The sequence below is a fragment of the Nomascus leucogenys genome, chromosome 11 (assembly GCF_006542625.1).
Source record: "Nomascus leucogenys isolate Asia chromosome 11, Asia_NLE_v1, whole genome shotgun sequence".
Lineage (NCBI taxonomy): Eukaryota > Metazoa > Chordata > Mammalia > Primates > Hylobatidae > Nomascus > Nomascus leucogenys.
The window spans coordinates 14,049,435-14,072,033 of NC_044391.1; the positions used below are offsets into that span (position 1 = coordinate 14,049,435).

The following is a 22,599-nucleotide window of genomic DNA, read 5'->3' on the forward strand; positions in this document are numbered from 1 at the left end:
TTGTCCCCTGAGAACACTGTTTCTCTGTCAGATATAGTGGTGGCTTTCTTACTGTAAACCCACATGTGAGGAAAATATTTTCACTGACCACTTGCCTTCTCCTCACTAGTTTTTTCCTCTCTAAATTCACCTACTCAATAAAGATTTAAAATAATAAAACCCTAGCTGCTTTAAAGTTCATGTGGTCACAACCATACCACCTGCTACCTTTTTCCTTGTAGTCATCTACCATCATCCATTGCTACTTTCTCCTCATTAATGGAATATGTTTTCACCTAGCTTACTATCCTTCTCTTCACAAAGATGATTCATCAACCATCACACTTGCAAGTCAATGCCTGTCCATCTGTTTCAATGACCTGGTCCTTCAAATCAGCCTGAGGCACATGCTCTGATGTTACTTTACCAGTTCTGCAGTGTAACTAGTCAAAACTGGTCATTGAGCCTTGAAAAATGGATAGTGGGCATTTAATTTTGCTATCTTCTTAAATATCACCTCCCTAGAAAATATTTTCTTGACCACCCTACTCTCCTCACCAACCTCTACTGTCTTACTTCCACTAAGTTGTTTTATTTTCTTTATAACATGTATCATATCTGGCATTATATTATAATATTTTTCCAGTGTATTTCCTAACTTTATACTCAGTGTGTTCTGAAATAATTCTAGTTATTAAAACTATGATCAAATAAAGCTAAAAATAATTAACAATAATATAGTTGCTAATATAGAGAGGTATTGGTGCAGAGATAAATAAATGAATCAAGGGAAGAGCGTCGAGGAACACGGGGATCAAGCAGAACAACAGAATAAGCGTGAGAGAGTGTGTGAGTTCACTGGGAATTCATGAACTGATGGAAGTAGTGGAACTTTGTATAACCACATTGGAAAGCTATTTGGCATTATCTTGACATTAACATATTCTATCTTTGGCAACTCTACTCCTGAATATATATGCCCTGGATGCTTTCCCACATGCATGTATCAGGAGAAGTTTACTAAAGGGATCATAGCAACATTGATAAAATGAAATACAGGAAACCACCCAAATGTCCTTTGACATGGAATGGATAAATTGTGCTATATTCATATGATGGAACATATTACACAGAATACAGAGTAAATAATAAGAGCTTATACATACTGCTATGTGCCAAGCACTGCTCTTGGTACTTTACATAAATTAATTCATAATTTTTATCTTCAAAGAGGAATAATATTTATCCTTTTACAAATAAAGACATAGGGACACAAAGGGATTTAGGAACTTGCCCAATATTATACATGCATAGCCAGGATTTAAACACCAAAATCCCAGTTGAGTGCTCCCAATTCACTATTCTACTTCTACAGCAAATAAGGCATGGGTACAGGTACATAATTAAATATAAGAAATAATATTAAATAAAAACAAAACAAGAGGCAATCCCAGAAGAATGCAACACACCATTGTATATGATTTTTACGTAGCTCAAAAGTAGTGACAATAAATAATATACTATGTAGGAAAACAGTATATAGAGAATATATACTGTATGGGAAAATATATAATAAAATAATTTTTAAAAATGAAAACAACAAAGGGTAGTAGGTAGTAATTGCTCCTGGGCAGCAGGGTGCATGTGGAGGGAAACAGGGAAAAGATGAAGGTAGCTGCCCCTGCAATGGGATTGGTGATATTCTCATTCAGATGTTGGGAGCTGGGTTCAGAAGTATTTATTTTATTATACATTCTAATGAATTTATGTTATGTATATCCTTTTCTGTATGAAATGTTATATTTTTAAAGATATTAAAGAAATAAATAGAAGGTGAAAAAAAGGCTTTGGCTACATTTTCAAGGTTTTTGATCTGAAGGAAAGAAGAAAAGGTGTATCACCGAGTAGATCTATGGTTAATGGGGTGTGTGTGTGCGTGTGTGTCTGTCTTTTTTGTTTTTGTTTTTAAGAGAGTGTCTCACTATGCTGCCCAGGCTGATCTTAAACTCCTGGGCTCAAGCAATCCTCCTGCCTCAGCCTTCAGAGTAGCTGGGACTACAGGCATGCATCATATCTGTGTCTTCATCTGGAGGGTCTGAATCTTGTTTATAGATAGGTAAGCTAAATTAAGTGTGGAGACTTTTCCTGATTATCATGACTGTGGAGAGGGTGCTACTGGCATTTTGTAGGTACAAGCCAGGAATGCAGCTAAACATCCTGCAATGAACATGGCACTCCCATCCTTAACTATGAATTATCCAAGATGTCGGCAGTACCAAGGTTGAGAAGCTCAGAGATAGAGAAAGCACAGTGGGAGAGATTTAAAAAAATATTATGTCAGGAAGACAATTGAGAGAGTAAGGTCCAGACAAGACAGGAGGAGAGCTGGGCCCCAAAGCAGACATATTACATCTTCAGAGCCTGGTGAGCACTGCAGAACTGACCACTTTCTTAAGCTCACTCTTTTAAGCAGAATGTCATAAAGTAGACCTTACTCCTACTCTGCTGCTACTAAAAACAGCCTCAGAGGGCATATTGAGAGTTTTATTGCATATCATTCTGAAGAAACAGGAAGAACAAGTACAAAATAAGAAATGCAGGTGGGGCTGATGTTACATCAGAGCTAATGAAGCATAACAAGCCTCAGGACTCCTTCCTGGCACCTGCCCAGACTGGCACCTGAGAGGAGTTTTTGCAATTTCGAAATTTAAGTTTGAGTTAATTATATTAGTTAAAAGTCCCCCACTCCCCCAAGTTGTATACATTTTGGGCTCCACAAAATAAGGATTTACCCTGGAGTATGGGGTACTCAAATAGGTTTTATAGCTACTTTCCTTGACACCCTGGCTAGGTGGCACCCTGAAGCTCAATGGCCACATACCACTCTATTTAGTTCCCTAAGATGCAGTTCATAAAGCCTCATCACCCTCCTGGTCTCCTACTCTTATATAGCTTTCACAGGTCATTTCCTCCATGAAAGCCCAGCTTCCTAGTATGAAAGTGCTGAGGGTATAATTAGGCCAAAACAATACATGAGAGTGAGTAGGCGATTCAATTTCCCCTGCTCTGAAGGGGAATCACATTACAATGAGAAGCTGCTATCTCTTGGTCTTATAGTCCACATAGGAAACAACACCTCAGGAAAATTGTTATTAAATTCTGTGTACATGAGTCACCTATTTGTTATTATTATTATTATGTGGATTATTATAATCCACATTATAAATGTGGATTCCAGGGAACCACTCCATGAGAGTCACATAATATTTTGGTCCAAGGATGATAATTTGAGAACTACTTCCTCGATGAAAAGGTTGTTAATTTTCTGAAATGACAGATCTTCTATAGGTTCTTCTAATATTCACATATTAACAATTTTAATATGGGGATCGATCTATGACAGCCTTGTTTATGATGCCTAGGTTAGATACTCCTTCACAGAAAATCAGAGTAAGTAGATGATATCAGAGAGAGAGAGAGAGAAGAAAAAGAAAGAGATAGTGGCAAAGCCAGTTAGGATTGAAGTTGGAAAGAGATCAACCAAGAAGTGAGAGAAAAATCCATTGAATTTGACTGGCAGGAGGTCGTGTGTGTGTGTGTGCGTGCGTGCGTGCATGTGTGTGTGTATTTACATTTTATATATATGGAGAGAGGAAGAGTGAAAGAGCAATTAGTATACATATGTTTGAAGTCAAAAGAGAACTACATAGAAAATAAAGACGTTAGAAAGAAAGGAAAGATAGGGTGAAATGCAATATTTGCTTCTACTTTAACCTGTAATCACGAAAACGATAGAAAAATGATTAAAAAGACATAATCTGAAAAAGATAAATAAAGCTGGAGTGTAGATGCCAAAGAAATATCAGCAACATTTTAAAAACTCTAAAACATATGGGCAAGTCTTGGCACTTTGCATGCTAGGAAAAGCGGAAATCTAACTGCTTGCAAGGTGACAGGAGCCAATATGCAAGCTGATTCATAAAAAAGACTCCAGAAATTCTCGGAAATTAGATGCCTAGAGAGTGAGAAGAGGGGTGGGTGTGGATGAAATCAGAAGTGTTTCAAAGTATGCATAATAAGCAGTAACGCCAGACAATAAAGGGGGAACAATCTGACTTAGAGGAGTCCCAGGAAGAAAGTCAAGAGGAGAATGAAGAGAAGAAAAGATCTAACAGAAATAATGAGTATTCTCTAGAGCTGCAGGCCATGGGGTCCCTGGTAGAAAGTTCCATTGTGTCTCAGTGCAAGGGGAATAAAAAGAGATGCTAAGAGAAATAGGAGAAGGTTTTAAAACACGGAGATTAAAGAAGGGATTCTAAATTACATGGGTGAGAGACAGGTTACGTCAAAAACTTTGAAATTAGAAAGAATCGGACTTCTCAGCAGCTATACTAGAAGTTTGGAAACAATGGAGCAGTATCCTCAAAATTCTGAAGCAAGTGGTTTTCAACCTAGAATTTTATATCCATCTATCAATAATGTGTGAAGTTGGAATAATACAATTTTCAAACATACAAGACTCAACACTGGACTCTGTATCCTTCTTCCAGAAGCTAGGAGAGGATATGCTTCCACAACATGGCAGACTATAGGTGGGGGGCCTGAGAAACTGAAGTTCTATACAAGTCAGGGGCTGAGAGAATGCTCCAGGTGATGGTGAAGCTAAGCTCCAGCCAGACAAGTGGAACATGGAGGATACCTTCAATTAAAAACCAAAACAATGTGAACTGATGAAAACTGGTAAATTGTACTACATTGAGAGGAGTATAAAAACTTGTATAGAGAGGCTGGCGAAAAATTAGTGAAACGATATAAAAATCTTATCAAATGGAAAAAATAAGATAATGTTTAATTTCAAGAGAAACAAGAAAATTGCAGAAATAAGTAAAGAAGGAAGGAATCCAGGGCAGAAGAAAGGGAAAGAAAAGTGTGATAAACTTCCAGCATGTGGCTCAGTGGTGAATACTATCTTCTTAATCATAATAAGATAAAGACACTGGTATTGAACCAAAAATTTTGGTATAATTGGGAAGATGGAGGGCAAGTCATTGGAGGGTTGCTGATGAAGTATGGTACACAGATATTTTAACTGTGGTATTGCAAGAGAAGGATGCTAAAATCCTCATCTTAAAGATGTATTTCTTAACAGATATTGCCCAAAATGAAACATATCAATAAACAGTAAGCAAATGTTATTTTGAAATATGTAGGGAAGAACCAGAAGAAACAACAAAATGTTTAAAATTATTACCTCCAGGGATAGGGAACTGGCAGAAACCAAGGAATGATGCTTTATGTCATACTTTTAAAAAGTGACTAGAAAATATGGACATGGCTCATAAACATAAAAATAAATTATAAAGAAAGTATATTATATAATACATGCACTTATGCCAAAAATACTATGTTCTAAATATTTATGTATGTTTTGTGTAAGATTCATGAGTCTAAGAAAATTTGGCTCAATTATTTGTATAATTATAGACTATAATTACAGATTATTTTTCTCTTTTTCCAAAAGATGTTGGTACTTTCTTGTTTTAAATGTATAAGTTACTCCACCAGGTTAAAGGAACGTCCACCTGAAGTAGTGATATTACCAACAGAACTATATGAGGTAGTTATATTGAGGCCACATATTTACATTTCTTCAATCTTGCACTTTGGAATAGTAAAGCCCAGAGGAACTGGTGGTGATTCATCATGCTCCAAACCCAGGTCTCAGGACAGTGGGTATGGTGACAAGGGCCACCATGCAAGAGGAATGTCAAATGCACCAGGCAAGAGTGTCTGGAAATCCAGGTATCAGTGTTGTACTAGAAAAGTTCATACAACATGATTTAGAAATCATTTCTTCAAAATGATTTCAGTTTTAACTAATATTTTATTTAAAAAGTAATCACTCAAAAATTTAAAGTGGTCAATACAATTAAAAAAAAAGACAAGTAACATTCTTGAAATTTCCCCCCTTCTTTCTCTACTGAAATGCAGTTTGATATTTCTATACCTCTTTATAGCCGTCACTGATTCTCTCCAAGCTGAGGGAATATACAAGGTCCCTGCCTCCCACGAAGAGCCGCTCTTGATATTCATCCAGCAGCATTGTACGGAGATCAAGAAATCCAAAAGGGCTCTGAAATATTGATGTTCTGTTCAGATTCAAGAGCTCTGAAATGCAAAGTGACATGTACACTAAGCACATGAGAAAATATAAATACCTTTATAACTTTTCTCATAGCTCTGTTTACATTGCTATTGGAACTGAGTCATTAACATTCATTTTATCATAAATATACTGGCAACAAATTTTAATGTGCACAACTTAAAATATTTCATAAATTTATGAATCTAAAAACTTCATCAATTCAATATGTAAGAAAAATATTCTATATTTTTAAATACAGAAAAATAGTCATCCTTCATAGTCTTAAATTGCTAGGTGAAAGTCATTTCACAGCTTCTCTAATGTATAATGGTTCCAAATCTACATTAAACCCACCAGAGTGTGTTTATTGAATTCCAGATAAATGCCACTCAGAAAAATAATGTTTCTACTTGAAATTGGTTTTGATAGTCACATCCAAAATCAAATTTTCCCAGTCTGCAAACTATCAGTGTCATCAATACAATGAGGCATTAATGTGGTAACGGTTACAGTAGGGATCACTGATAAAACTGGTGGGAATATATTTTCAATCATTGCAATTTTTCCTTATACTCTTGCATTCGTGCCTATGTCAGAAATTTTGAGCTATGTTTTACCTATATACATTTAACTGTAAGAAGTCAGAATCTGGCAAACCTCTTATGTGTGTGCATTTGTTTGTTGAACGTATTTAATTGCATATGGCAGTTCAGTACTTAAGGTTGGTAAAATGATATATGAGAGCCTTTGGTGGTGAGAGAGAATAAAAACCCCAGGCCTAGACTCTGGATGCTGAAGAATTCCTGAAGAGGCCCTTTGGCAAATGTTGGCAAGTTAGAAGATAACTTTTTTTTTTACAAAGATCAATGCCTAATGCATCTAACAGAGAATGTGAATTCTTGGTGACTAGGACTCTAAAATCTAAACAAATGATAATATGAAGCAGGACAAATTTACAGCACTGTGCCCACTCTTATACTTTCTGTTTCTGAGAAAGAAGAGATGAAGTATATGCCTCTGTATTAATAATATATTCCTTATCTATATCTCTACCCTCAAACTGTTGATGCCCAAAACTTTGCGGAGTAGAGTTAACTTTAAATCTTTAGTTTTAAATGAACAATACTGCTAAAAGTATCTTTTCCTCTGTATTAATAATATATTCCTTATCTATATCTCTGCCCTCAAACTGTTGATGCCCAAAATTTTGTGGAGTTAAATTTAAATCTTTAGTTTAAAATGAACAATACTGCTAAAATCAATGTATCCCTTATAAAGGTAAAACTTTCTCTTATTGAGTTACCTTTGAAATATTGAGTCTTTTGACTATTCATCTAAATAAATAATCTGAGAATAAGTTTTGAGGGTGGGAAAAAAGGAATAATAGGTATAATACATAAAAGGTTTGCCAGATTCTGAGATTTTAAAATTAAATATGTATAGGTAAAACATATAGCTTGAAACTTCTGACATAGGCATGAATGAAGAGTATTAGCAAAAATTTCAATGGTAGAAAATCCATTCCCTAGTATTCCTTCTTTTCCCACCCTCAAAACTTACTTGGGAAGGAAAAGAAAATAGTTTGAAAAATTAGAGGTTCTTGAATCCTGGAAGACAATTATTTTCCATTTAATAAAAAGTAGAATCATACTGTTTTTCTTTGCATACAGCAAGAGAAGCACAGGTTGGGATCCACTAGCATAACAAAAATATAGCTCAAAACTGTCTGCTATCATTATAATTTGTCTTTATACATAAGCATTTATGTTTATATCAGGGCTGCCAAGAGGATTTTTAGAAAAGTTTTCCCAGTTATTCCAATAGTTTGCAACATTTCTCAGTTTTAACGCACAGTGAAATAATCTGAATGGGTACAACTGATGAAAGGATGGTTACGTACTAGCTTGAATAGGTTCCTAGACTACAGAGCTACCCAAAACACTCAGGTGTAGAGCTTAGGGACTCAGTTGGGAAATAAGAGAAAGTCATGAAAGATTCAATTATGAGGGATTTTAGTAAGAGGCAGCCCATCCAGTAAAGGAGGCACTCCATGAGTGAATCCATCTAGGGGTGACCTTGCCTGCTACCCAGTGAGGTGATTAATACCTCATTATCCCTGCATGCACATGGCAAGATAGACACCAAGTTTTACTTGCTTTTACGACTTACCAATTTGCCTGCTTGCTAAGTATATTACAGTTCTAATAGTCTAAAGGTAGTAGTTTTTATTTCTTTGTAAATAATAGTAGAAACTATTGAATCATCAATCTTATTTTATTCTGGTGTATCACCTTCTCTTCTAACCTATTCTTCCTCTCTATGGCCAAATCTATCCTATGAAATCACAAAGATGTGCACGTTTCTGTGGGTATATACTTTGGAGAAAGCAAAGGGAAAGAACCGAAGTGTACATACAACAAATGCAAATTTTGTGAATCTTCGTTTTTAATGATCTTTACATTTATATATATATATATATACATATACACACACGCACACACACACACACTTTTACAAAACAGTAAACAACCACTGTGTGACAGTTTAAATTACCAATGTATTTTATTTCACTGGAGAAACCTGGGTGCCTAAAAATTTAATGACTATCTTATGGTCATACACTATTACAATAAAAATCACTCAATCTACCTCTAAAAACATGAGAATTAAAGCATAACAGGTGTGTATATTATAACCAAAGGTCTTTGTAGACCGAGAATCTGAAGGCCAGATTTTAGTCTTGGCTTTGACAATAATTGCGTAGGTAAACTTGAACAACCTCTTAACCTCTTTAGACTGGATTCTTCACCTGTTAATCACCCTTCCACCTTTAAAATTCTTAATTCTTTGACTAAATTGCATTTCTAAAATGAAGCTGATAAAACAGTGCAAAAAAAGAAAGAAGCAAATCGACACTTAGATGATTTATGGAGTCCTTTAAAGTACAGTGCTGAGCTTTTATTTTTGTTTTTCATACTTTCGGAAGCTTATCAAAGGGAGGGAGTGGTGAAGAGCAAGTCTAACTATCACATGTCCCATGTTTAAGCTTGCCTAAAGTCAAGTAGCTAGAAAATTCATTTACAACTTTTGCTCTGACCCTAAATGATTATAATGTCAGTGAAAAAAATGTAATAAGGAATTTTGGAGATTACTTTTCCTGATTTATTAATATTGCCTCAGAGAAAATTGTTGCCAAACTATGTTTGGATACATAAAACTGAATATCATTACATACCATAGGTAATAAATTGAGAAATGTCATTTTATTTATGAAGATATTTCTTAGAATAATTTCTAAGGTCATTTTTTAAATTTATAAAACCTAACGAACAGACCATAGTTTTCTTTAAACATTTCATAATATAAGAAAAGAAAAATGCATTGAATGCTTCTGCTACTCTCTACTCTGACCAATACCATACAACAAAACAGTGACAACAATTGAATTCCTAAGACATTAAAACTTGTCAGTAGATAGACATTATTTTAAAATCATAGCACTAACTAGAGTTTATGAATGCCGTGATTTATATTTTTCATGTCCACTTTCACTGGCATAAATCCTATCTTGATCCTTAATTTTCTCTAAGGCCTAGACTGCTTTTCCTAACTGGTTACAATTTTGTAACATCCTTGACTTTATTCAAGAAAGGTTAGAAGTATCCATTACAGGTGAATATTTTTGCTTTAGACATATATCTGCAATAATGGACACGGAGCCATTCTAAAATAGAAACTTTTTGAAAAGATGTGAATGTTTATTATATATTTACACTTATTCAATATTAACTCAATTTTTCTACTTTATTTGATTAATTTGCCTCTTTCCAAAAAGGATCTGAGACGACTTATACAAATATACCCAATCAAATAAGCAAATATATTTCTAGGGGAGTAAGGGTAAGAGAAAAACAGTTAAGATGAGTGGGTTGTAATAAATTTAACTGGAAGTCATCTGCTAATATCTGATACATTATTAAAATGAATCCCAAATTTGACCTCAGGCTTCCCAAAATCCAAAGTAGAGGAAGTCATTGTAATACAAGAAAAAAAAAACTGTATCAATTGCTTAGGAGCATTATCTAGTATTAAAAACGAAGAGAAATTTCTTCTAAGGTCTTAATAGGTATACCGAAAAATACTATGGTGGACATTCAACATCGCTAAGAATTAAGGTGTAAAGTTCCACACCTGTGCTTATAACTACATCCCTTAATAAAAGACAACTAAACTAACATCAAAATTCACTCCACCAAAAGTCACTTTATGGCCTTAGGTAGCCATGTTATTTGGAATATTAATGACTGCAATGGACTGAGATTAAATTAAGGTAATGTAAAGGTGAGGACAGAAATCCTGGCCTCATGGTAATCGGAAAATGAACAGAAGCCAAGGTGGTTTATCTCTTAGAAGATGCTGCATCTTTGCTTCTTGCTTCTCTTAATGCCACCGCTTCACTGTACTGATTCTAAAGGGCTTATTATTTAGTTTGTTCATGGCCAAATATGTCTGTTAGCTCCCAATTATATATAAATTTCCAGCTCCCACATCACCACAGTGTGACAATAGCTCCTGCATTTTGCAATTCAAATTCTCAAGGGAAATAATGAAATTGTGTCAGCTAGTGTGGATAATTCATAGATTGCTGGCTTCATCTAGATTGGATGTGTTGTGAACAATTACCCATCTGCGGTTAAAATGTGGAAGCCACATGGTAAAAAGTGTGGTTTCTATAATTAATGTGTATGGGGTCAGAGCAGTCAACATGAAGCATGTTTCAATTCCATAGCAAACTTAGCCAGTCTGTCTTTATTCATGAACAAATTTATAATACCATAAATTTGTTACAATCTGTATTTCTGCTAGACTAAGTTGGCCTGCTGTTGATAGCTTTTCATGATTATATAATCATGTTTAGATGTTCATGATGTTTAGATGTTCAATCATATATAGATGTTTATGATTATATAATTATATTGCATGTTGGAGAGTATCTGCCAAATATGAAAATTTGAGTCTTCATTGATCTTAAGTCATTTTTCCTGATAATAACTGGATTGTGAAAGTGACTCACATGACTGGAGAATAAATTTCATATCTGCATAGAGAAGAATGCTTCTATTTCCAAACTATTTTGTAATGAGATTTTCATCTCTCTCATCCGTATGAAATTCATAGAAATTGCAGTATGCTTTATTTGTAAAAAGAGCATTATAAACATAAAACAATGAGATCAAAGCAGTAAACTTTGATAAATCATGGAATTCTGAAGTTTAAGAAAGAAGCAGAAACATAATTATTAGGGAAATCTGGGGTAAAAAACATACATATAGCACATATGGAAACAAATTGTTTTTAATATGTTCTTTTAATATGTTGAAAAAAATTATTTTAAAGAAAGAAAAAATATCAACTCTGTTCTGTAAATAGAACGTCATCAAAGAGGACACAAAAAGTGAATTTGCATAAAAAGATTCAACTTCATTAAATGTTCAAAGGAATGAGGATGAAAATATCATTTTAAGAGGTATTTTTAAAAATTACAATAACTAGTGAAAATGAGAATTCAGGCTCTTCTACAGACCTATGTAAAATTTTTATATTACACAAATATTCTCCAGTGAACATGTGTTACTTTATCAAAAATGAAATTATGTAAATAAAAGGGGAAGACGTATGAGATGTCTCCTTTTTTTTATGCAACCAAATTTCCTCCTACATCCGGGTACTGATCCTCCCCACCCTAACTCTCAAGGTGATAATAACAGTTAATAAATATTTATTGAGCAGTTACATGGCATGTACTATCTAAGGGCTAGACATTTTTATGTCATGTAATCATTGTGACACCTCCTCAGAAATACTATTATCCTCATTTTCTGCATGCAAAAAGAGAATTTATTAGAGATTCAGTACAGAGCTAAGGTTATTTGGTCAGTGTTGGTGACAAAATTTGAACAACAGAAGTTGACTGGAGAGCTTTGTTACAATGCACATGAGATTTCTAAATATTATTTTAAAAATATCCTAGTAATTAAAAGTCTAGTCTATTAAGGGATTATAATGTGTCAGAAATGAATGCATTTTTGCAGAGCCTGATATAGAAGGTTTTTAAAATATTTAATAGGTTGTATTGAGATAATTCAAAATAATTTAATGGCAACAAGATAAATAGAAAAATTCAGGTTAATATCAATTCAATTTTAATCACCTTTATTGTGTATTTTATAAACTATCTGAAATACAAATTTTTTTGTTGCTTTGACTTATTGATTCATGACATTTTTAGTTTTACATATCTCATTTTTGAGAAAACTGAAATATTTTTACCTAATTTGCCATGGAGTTTCAAAATGTATTGAATATTTTTTGCATATACTGAAGGCAATAAAAAGGAAAGCAAGGCTTTCCTCCCTCCTTAAGGATTTTTCCTTTCTTAGTTTTAGTGTCACTCCTTTAAGTCATATTAATTATCTGAACTCCAAATCATGGTCCCTGGACTTGGCATATTTACCAAGTAACGGCTGACTCCTTTAAATCCCTTCACACTGCTTCAAGCTACCTGGATGAAAGAAACAGTAAATATACAGGAAGATGGGGACAGAAGAAACTCTAATCTCGGGTAATCTCAAGAAAACACAGTGAAATAATGGACAGTGCTGACTCCGTTAAATGAAGCAAGCTCATCTTGAGTTCTTCCTACTCTAAAAATAACATGAATTGCTTGGGGAGGGAATGGACAAAGAAATAAGATGAAACTGAAATGCACCAACTCAGAGTTCATCCGGAAATTTTCTAAAGAGGAAACTAATTGTTATTGCTAAGCTGCATGCTAATTATCAGCTGTCAATGAAGATATACTCTGAGGATTTAGTCATTTCCTCTCGTGGCCTTTCCTTTTAACCTGCAAGAGACACAGTTTTAAAACTCACTGACATCACTATACTACAAAGACAATTCTCTACACTTTGTCAAAATATATTTAAATGCTATAGTTCCTTGTGTACGATGAAGGAGAGGAGAACACGCATTTTTCAGCTCTCAAACGAAAATAGATTTCAGGGGAGAGGTGTTTCTTTCTTGAATGCACATTTCTTGTTCCACCGTCACCTGCCAAGTAAAGACTTCCTGAGACTCAAGACTTTAACTAAACTTGTCATGGTTTTCTGAGTTAATTACCTTATTCAATATTGTCCTAAGGTTAATTCAACAACAACAAAAAAATTGAATTTCAGGCAGTAAGCATTGTTAATGAAAATGAAATATGGAAATAGCCATTAGAAATTTTCTTTAACTTTGTAATGGTTCAAAAGGAAAAGGTTTCTCACAACATGCTTTGATGATTTTGACAGATTTGACTGATGATCACTAGTGGCTTATAATGTTGAAACAGATTCGTAAAGAAATAAGCAATTAACTTTTTAAAAAGTATAAACACAGACTAGCTCATTGATTTGCTAATTGCTCTTTTTAGCAATGGACAATCAGCTTGGCTTTCATGCATTCTTTGAACTTTTAGGTTCTATTATTTTCACAAGTCAAAGGCGTACAATAGGCATTGTTGTACTACAAGTTGCTCAGTCGTAAACCACTTTCCAAAGGAAGCAGGAGTTCAAATATACATAGGAATAGCCTAGACATTAATTCTCCAGTTAAAGAAAACAAAATAATGTAATTTATAATTTTCAGATTCCTGTGTTCTTATCATATGTAAATTATTATTTAATGTTATATGGAAAAGTAAAAATGGAAGTTAAGGTGTATTTAATGGCTAAGATGAAGACATTCATGATAAGCTACTTCTACTTAATAGTAAATATATTTTCTCTTATGGTTTTCTTAACATTTTCTTTTCTTTAGCTTATTTGATTGTAACAATACAGTATATAATACGTATAACATAAAAATATGTGTTACTCAACTGTTTATGTTATCAGTAAGGCTTCTGGTCAACAGTAGGCTATTAGTAGTGTTTTGGGGGATTCAAAGGTTATATATACTCCAGCTTTAGACTACACTGGGGGTTAGCATCCCTAACCCCCAAGTTGTTCAAGCATCAGCTGTATATTGAACATCCACTGTGTTAGGAACTATATCTGGAGGTTCAGAGGAATACTAAAGATAAATATAATTCTATAAATATAACACAAATCAGATTTTAGTATCCATTTTATTTCTGAAATTTAATTTTAGAGATAATTTTTTTCAAACTTGTGTACTTCATAAAATCAGGCACATTCACTTTTTTTTTGAGACAGAGGAACTCTGTTGCCCCCGCTGGAGTGCAGTGATGCGATCTCAGCTCACTGCACCCTCCACCTCCCGGGTTCAAGTGATTCTCCTGCCTCAGCCCCCTGAGTAGCTGGGATTACAGGCATGCGCCACTATGCCCTGCAAATTTTTGTATTTTTAGTAGGGATGGGGTCTCACCATGTTGGCCAGGCTGGTCTCAAACTCCTGACCTCAAATTATCTGCTCACCTTGGCCTCCCAAGTCGTGGGATTACAGGTGTGAGCTGCCGTGTCCAGCCCTTTATAAGAGAATACATTTTATGGTTCAAAAGCCAAAAGAATATAAAGGTTTAGAGTGATAAAGATAAACTTCCATCTGGACTTACCTTCTGTTTAGTTCTCACTCCTTTGCCCTCAATGAATTAGTCTTGTCTAAAATCTTGGGCATTCCTTCAAGTTTTTTATGCATATGCAACAAATTAGATGTATAAATCTTTATTAATTCTCAACTTTTTTACAGTCAAAAGGAATCATAATATAAACCTTTTTCTTTACCTTTCTTTTCTTCACTTAAAATATCTTAGAAGTATTTCTGTATCAAAACTTAGAGAGGTTATAGTTGCAAATAACATTTTTTTGTATAGATCACCTGTGGTGGGTATTTGAAATCTTTTAAATTTTTACTAATACAGCACTGCAATGTATATATATGAATATATGCCCATTCACAGATGTGCAAATATATTGGTAAGATAAATTTTAAAGTGGAATTACTGAGTCAAAAGCATTTATAATTTTAACAAATACTGCCAACTTTGCTTCCATAGGGATCATATCACTTTAAAATTTCCTGACTATATGCAAGAGTGCCTGTATCCACATAACCTCATAAACCATATGTAATTAAAGTTTAGGGTGTTTTGCTAATTTGATTGAGAAAATATAGTTTGAATTTCTCTTATTATAAGGTGAGGTTAAGCATCTTTTCATATATCTTAGGGTACTTTTGTGATTGTTCTTATTACATTCATTGTCTGTTTTTCTGTTGGATTAAAGTTGCTTGTCCATATTTGAATTTAAGGAATTTTTAAACTGTTAAGTTTTATGTTATGAAGGTCATGGCTGAGAGATGAAGGAAACTGGGCCTTTAAATGTAGAAATTTGTGTATCACTTATGTTGGAAAGATATTTTAAAGGTGTTTTATGTTAAAAAATACAGTTAATTCCCTTTTTTTTTTTTATATCTCCTGCAGCCTCCTCTTTCATAAACTTAATTCTTGATTATCTGGAGTAATTAACCAATTTAACAATTAACAGCTTATAATTTTAAATGCACATATGCACACGTATGCGCATGCACACACACACAATGTTATTCATCAGAAGTGGGCAAGGGGCATTCTCAGTCTTCCAGAGGCTGAATTTGGACATCAACAAAGTCCTAGGCACTCCTATTCAACTGGCGAATTATGTGGGAATAAGAAATGTGTGGCTTTACCCAAAACAGAGCACTTATTTGTGAGAATTCCAGAATTTTGACTAATGAATATTTTATAATAAGATGTTATGGATATTCATCCAAAGCAGAAGTTAAGGAAGCCAAGAATATATATGAACTACTGTAGTATTTTTCTGCAACATTAGCCACTTAAAACTTACTTAAAAGAGGCGGGGCATGGGGGCTCGTGCCTGTAATCCCAATACTTTGGGAGGCTAAGGTGGGTGGATCACAAGGTCAGGAGTTCGAGACCAGCCTGGCCAATATGGTGAGCCCCCCCATCTCTACTAAAAATACAAAAATTAGCCGGGAATCGTGGCAGGCACCTGTAGTCCCAGCTACCAGGGAGGCTGAGGCAGAAGAATCGCTTGAACCCGAGAGGTGGAGGTTGCAGTGAGCTGAGATCAGGCCACTGCACTTCAGCCTGGGTGAAAGAGTGAGACTCTGTCTCAAAACAAAAAACAAAACAACAAAAAAACTTACTTAAAGGAGGGGAGAGAAAGAAAACAGATTTCTAGGAATCCTACCAAATGCTTTCAGTAGTACAGTAGCCCATATTTTATAGGTATGATCATCATCTAAACATCTATCTACCTTTCTTCCTTTTTTTTTTTTTTTTTTTTAGATAAAGTTTAGCTCTTGTTGCCCAGACTGGAGTGCAATGGTGTGATCTTGGCTCACTGCAACCTCTGCCTCACGGGTTCAAGCGATTCTCCTGCCTCAGCTTCCCAAGTAGCTGGGATTACAGGCATACACCCCCATGCCGGCTGATGTTTGTATTTGGTAGAGATGGGGTTTCACCATGTTGGTCAGGCTGGTCTCGAACTCCTAACCTCAAGTGATCCACCTGCCTCGCCCTCCCAAAGTTCTGGGAGTACAGGCATGAGCCACCATGCCCGGCCTCTTCCTTTCAAAATACTTTCATGTGTTCTATGAAATTGTCTGTGGTAACAGAGCTTTGATTTTATTTAGGTACTTATTTTTTAATGTTAAGCGTGTTTAGATAGGATTCATTTCACAGCAATATTTTAAAAGTCAGCTTTTCTGGATTATGCCATTTTACAGAGAATTAGCTCTTATACAATATTTAAAACTTAATAAGATACTATTATTTTATACATTTACATCCTATTCTTTCTTAGGATTGGGTCTAAAATAAATGGATGATATCTAGTTACTTCATCATTAATTCACATTAAAATACATATTTAACAATTTTTATTTCATTTGCTCAATCTGCACCACCATAAAACAGAATGCATTTTGCTAGATGCCTTCTGATTTATGAACAAAGTTAGCTAATGTATACATAAGCGTAATATTATAATTTATATTATTTAAATCATAAATACATTTCGGTTTTATCTCAACTCAAAAATATCCTGTTATAGAACTAATGTATTCCCTACCATCTGTATTTTTAATTGAATTTAAGTCATGCTAAGAAGTTGAATAGGTCTATCATCTACTTTTTTCTTTTTGAGATGGAGTCTTTCTCTGTCACCCATGCTGGAGTGCAGTGGCACGTTCTTGGTTTACTGCAAACTCCACCTCCTGGGTTCAAGCAATTTTTGTGCCTCAGGCTCCCAAGTAGCTGGGATTATAGGCGTACGCCACCACACCCAGCTAATTTTTGTATTTTTAGTAGAGACAGGATATTATTGCCAGGCTGGTCTATTATCTACTTCTTTGTTTGATCATTTTAATGACAGATCTAATGTAACTTGTTAATACAAATATAATTTTTTATGTTTTTGTTGAAATTTTGTACTTTTCTCTAGCAAAAACTTTGACCTTTGGCTTATAACATGTTTTCTCTAGTAAATAATCCATCTTATAACAACAAAGAAGCAAATTAACTAAAACTGGAATGACATTTTTTTCTTCATATACTGGATTGAATATTTGATAATTTAAGTTTTTCAAATATGACTCTCAAATTTTTGTCTCCTATCTTGACCCCCAAATCCATACTTGTTCAGCCAAGTCCTAATCGCTATCTTCCCTCAGAGTCTAAAAGTCTTCTGAAATTTAGCAAATTAACAAGATGGTCTTGATTACCAGAGACAAACCAACTCCTTTCCCAGGCTTCCACTCAGTAAATGGTTCTTTGGCTCTTGGCAAAAACCTAGGATTTGTCCTGATTCTTCTTTCTTGAGTGTCACACTATCTATCCTTAGCATCGCCTCTACCACCTTTCATCTGGACCACTGAAAGGTCTTCCTATTATTCTGTCTTCTATGCTCCGTGCCTCCCTTGACCACCACCAATCAGTTCACCTCACAGTAGCCAGGGTGATCATTTCTTTCTTTAAAAATATAAATTGGGTCGTGATGTTCCTCCCGTTGTTTCCCAACTCCTTTAGATTAAAATCTGGCTCAAAGTCTGTCATTATCTCTTGGCTGCCTACCCCAGCCCCGGTGTTGCTCCACTTTCTCCTTTTCTCACAGAGCTCTAGGGCTTGGGCTTTAGAGTTTGGCCTGGACTCTCCTTCTGTCTGTCACGCGCCTCCCTCTGATCTCCATGCTGTTGGCTCCTCCTCGCATTTGGATCTTCCCTCTGTCTTCCCAGTCTTAAGAAATAAGCCCTCCCAGTCTTAAGAAATACATAAGCCTTCCTAGTGTTAAGAAATAATTCTGCTTAATAAATAAGCATTCCAAGTCTTAAGAAATCTAAAGATTCCAACCAGGCATTCTAAGTTGCACCATTATCTTTTCATATCCTATATTGCATGAATGCTACTAGGTTTTGTGTTTTTTTAAATTTGGTTGGTTTTTCTTTACTTATATATGTTTTCTCTCTTCTGACAAGAAACATGTTCCATGAGAAGTTGCAAACCTTTCCATCTTGGTCACTGTGATATCCCCAGGGCCTAGACCAGTTCCTATGGTTTATTTAGTAAGCACTAGATAACGGTATGTTAAGTGAATGAACTTTTCTGTGTCTCACTGTCCTCATTGTGAAATAGGGATAATAATCACTAACTGGTAGGACTGCCGTAAGAATCAAATGATTCATAGTACCTAATGGGCAGCAAATATATATGAGTTTCTTTCTCTTTTTTTTTATGTCAATAATTTATGGGTCAAGGGCAGTGAATGCAAATTTCCCTTGTTGAAATAGGGCTTTCTTAATTATATTCTGTCAAGTGGACATAGTTACTCTCAGGGCTCATAATATAGGCTTAAAGTGAAATAGGAAATTTCACAAGTACATGATTACTGTGATCAGTGTAAACAGCTACTGTGTATTTTAAGGTAAAAACCTCAATTTTCTACCAATAGTAATTTGAGTCAATTTTATATTTCTTCTTTTTATCCATACCCATCTCAGATTGCAAGAGAAAATTTGTCTTTATTTCCTAGGAAGTTTGTTTTTTTCTTTATTTATTAATTTATAAGCTCAGCCTGAAATAAATTATACAAAGCATCTCTACTTTACCCTTGAAATTTGAATTCTAAGTGCCAGACTGGCAGGCAAAAATTATTTAAATATTTTATTCTTACTATTACTATTAAAGTTTAAATTTTTATGAGTTTTCTAGTACAGTCATTTGTCATTTAATGAAGGGAATACATTCTGAGTAATACATAATTAGGGAATTTCATTTTTGTGCAAACATCATGGGGTGTACTTACCCCAACCTATGGTATAGCCTACTACAAACCTAGGCTATATATAACCTGTGGATCCTAGGCTACAAACCTGTTCAGTACGTTACTGTGATGAAAACTATAAGCAATTGTAATATGATAACTATTTGTGTATTTGAACATATCTAAACACAAGGTAAAATAAAAATACTGCATTATAATCTTATGAGACCACCCTCATAAGTGGTCTGCCACTGACCTAAATGTTGTTACATGGCACAAGACTGTACTTAATTTGGTGGCTGATTAGTAAGGACAGAAACAGAATTGTCAATTTTCCTACAGATGTGTGGTTTGAAGTGATGTTACAGGATCACAGCAAAATAGCTTCTACATTTTCCCCACTTGACCTCTAATAAAGATCTTCAGTCTTATCTTTATAAAAATAAAGCCTTCCCTCAGCTCATAGAATTTAATCCTGTAAAACATTCTAAAAACACATGTTTCCAGATATACCAGGAGTTTGCAGTCTGACATCTGAAATGGTTGCACTTTTAAAAATCTGTAGTTTTTGGACTGACATATTACCAAAGCAATGACTATTGTATAATTTGAATACTTTATCAATATCACATTTTTCTCATAATTACTAAAATGATAGAATAATAACTGAATTTCAAATCCAGGCAGAATGAAGTGCAACTTTATAATCTTTTATATCCTGTTAATTTAATAGAAATTGAACCTACTTATCTATGTTTTAGTAACAAAATAACACTGCTGGTAGAGGCTATGTGGATATAGAGATGAGGTTGTGTGTTATTTACTATTACTTCATATGTTTGGAACTGTCAGACAATCACCAAAATCTTATTTGCTGTTAAATTACATGCCTCAATTACTGTAGTGGCTACTGTGTGAGCCGGATGCTTCTTACTAGGTAATAGGCCCCCTGGGTAGGTGGGTTCTCTTTAGATGTGGCTAAGAGAAACATGAAGAGAGAAGACAAACCGATGCTGTGTGTACAATACACTGATGACTTTCTTTCACAAAAAGTTGCCTTACTGACTAAGCTGCTAACCAAATTCTTCTATTTTCCTTTTCTGGCAATTATCAGTTAGTATTGATTTACTATCCAGAAATCCCTGTTGTTTATAACCTGTCCTGAGGCAAATAGTACCTAAGAAGACCACCCATGTTTTCTCTGGAAGCTATGAAGGGAGGGCAACTCACATTCACAGAAAGGCTCTTATGTGTTAGGTACTGCGTGAAATATCCAATATACGTAATTTCACTTACCCTTCACTCCACCAGTAGATGCATATATGGCTTCTATTTTACAAATTAGAAAAACAGAAGCTCACTGAGAAAGTTAAAAAACTTCCTATTGTCACTTATCATTTGAATATTGACATTTCTGGATCTTATTCATTTTGCTTATTACAAGTTACAATAACAAAAGAAGTTGTATAAATTATATAGTGGTTTCTTTGTGGATTAAGATTAGTTGTAAGTTTTCAGTAATGGGCATTATAGATATTTCCCATATTTTATGCACATATCAAATAATATTTACCCTTAATAAAAGGTCATAGATAACCTTTGGGGGTATGCATTTTTAAAATTGTATTTCAGCCTTTTTTCAAAAAACCTGGTTTTCAGCCTCAATCATCCAAAATTGTATCTCATTATAGTTTATGTTACAAACCCAATCAAAACAAACAAATAAATAAAAATTAACACAGAGGATCAGACAATATAAAGATCAGAAGCAAATAAAATTAAAAATCTAAGTCTATTAACCTCAAATAAATAAAAGGAGATCATATCCCTAAAAATAAAAGGTAATAAAAAAAAAAGTCAAGGCACCTGTTTTGTTCCCAAAATTACCACTGAATATACGATTTATAGGAAAACTATTTTTTAAATATAAACTCCCCCATTTGTAGAAGTATAGGAGTGGATGGGATGAGCACCAAGGTTTCTCTGGCTTCATAAACTGTTGTCACCTCTAGTTGGGAAAAGACTAAACTGAAATTGTCCAGAGGATGCTTTCTAGAAATTTTTTATTTGTTAATTTTTGGAAACCATAAGAATTACAGAATTCTATCATTATGGAAAGATAAGAATTTATGCTGAAGATACAATTATATATTTGCGGCCAGGCACGGTGGCTCATGCTTGTAATCCCAGCACTTTGGGAGGCCGAGGCAGGCAGATCACGAGGTCAGGAGATCGAGACCATCCTGGCTAACATGGTGAAACCCTGTCTCTATTAAAAACACAAAAAATTAGCTGGGTGTGGTGCCACATGCCTGCAGTCCCAGCTACTCGGGAGGCTGAGGCAGGAGAATGGCATGAACCCGGGAAGCAGAGCTTGCAATGAGCTGAGATGGCACCACTGCACTCCAGCCTTGGCAACACAGCTAGACTCCGTCTCAAAAAAAAAAAAAAAAAAAAAGATATATTTGCTCAGTTCTTGTGAAGCTGTCAGAAAAAGTATATTGCATTGGGTACAAAAAAAGTAACCAATTTATTCTTATTGATCTGTTTTCCTGTAATTTTTGATAGGCTTCAAACATAAGTGGCAAGCACTGTTCACAATAGCTAATTTTGGAAGCAACCTAAGTTCCCATCAACAGATGCATGGATAAAGAAAACGTAGCGCATATACACAATACAGTATTATTCAGCCTTAAAAAAAAAATAAGATCCAGTCATTTGCAGCAACATGGATGGAACTAGAGATCATTATGTTAAATGAAATAAGCCAGGCACAGGAAGTCAAATATCACATATTCTCACTTATTTGTGGTATCTAAAAATCAAAATAATTGAACTGAGGGACATAGTAGAAGGATGGTTCCCAGAGGCTGGGAAAGGGAATCGGGGGCTTATGGTGTGGAGGTGAGGATGGTTAATGGCTTAAAAAAAATAGAATAAATAAGACCTAGTATTTGATAGCACAGCATGGTTAAAAAAACATAAGGGGCAAGAAATATATTTGATAATTGTATACCTGTATCACACACTTTTTAAGAAAATGAGAAAATATAACTTAGGTCATGCTAAAATTAGAAGAACTGAAAGATTTACAAAACCCATAAAAATCATAATGTAATCTCCTATGCCAAAACATTATTACTCAGAAAA

The 22,599-nt window shown here is 34.6% G+C and overlaps 1 protein-coding gene across 1 annotated transcript in view; it reads right to left on the bottom strand.

The window, feature by feature from the left end:
• SEMA3E (semaphorin 3E) overlaps window positions 1-22,599 on the bottom strand; it is a 263,539-nt gene that overhangs the window by 109,749 nt on the left and 131,191 nt on the right. The window contains exon 2 of the mRNA XM_003252290.4: window positions 5,987-6,147. Coding sequence (XP_003252338.1) covers window positions 5,987-6,082 — 96 coding nt within the window. The 5' untranslated portion in view covers window positions 6,083-6,147. The remainder of the gene's footprint in view (window positions 1-5,986; window positions 6,148-22,599) is intronic.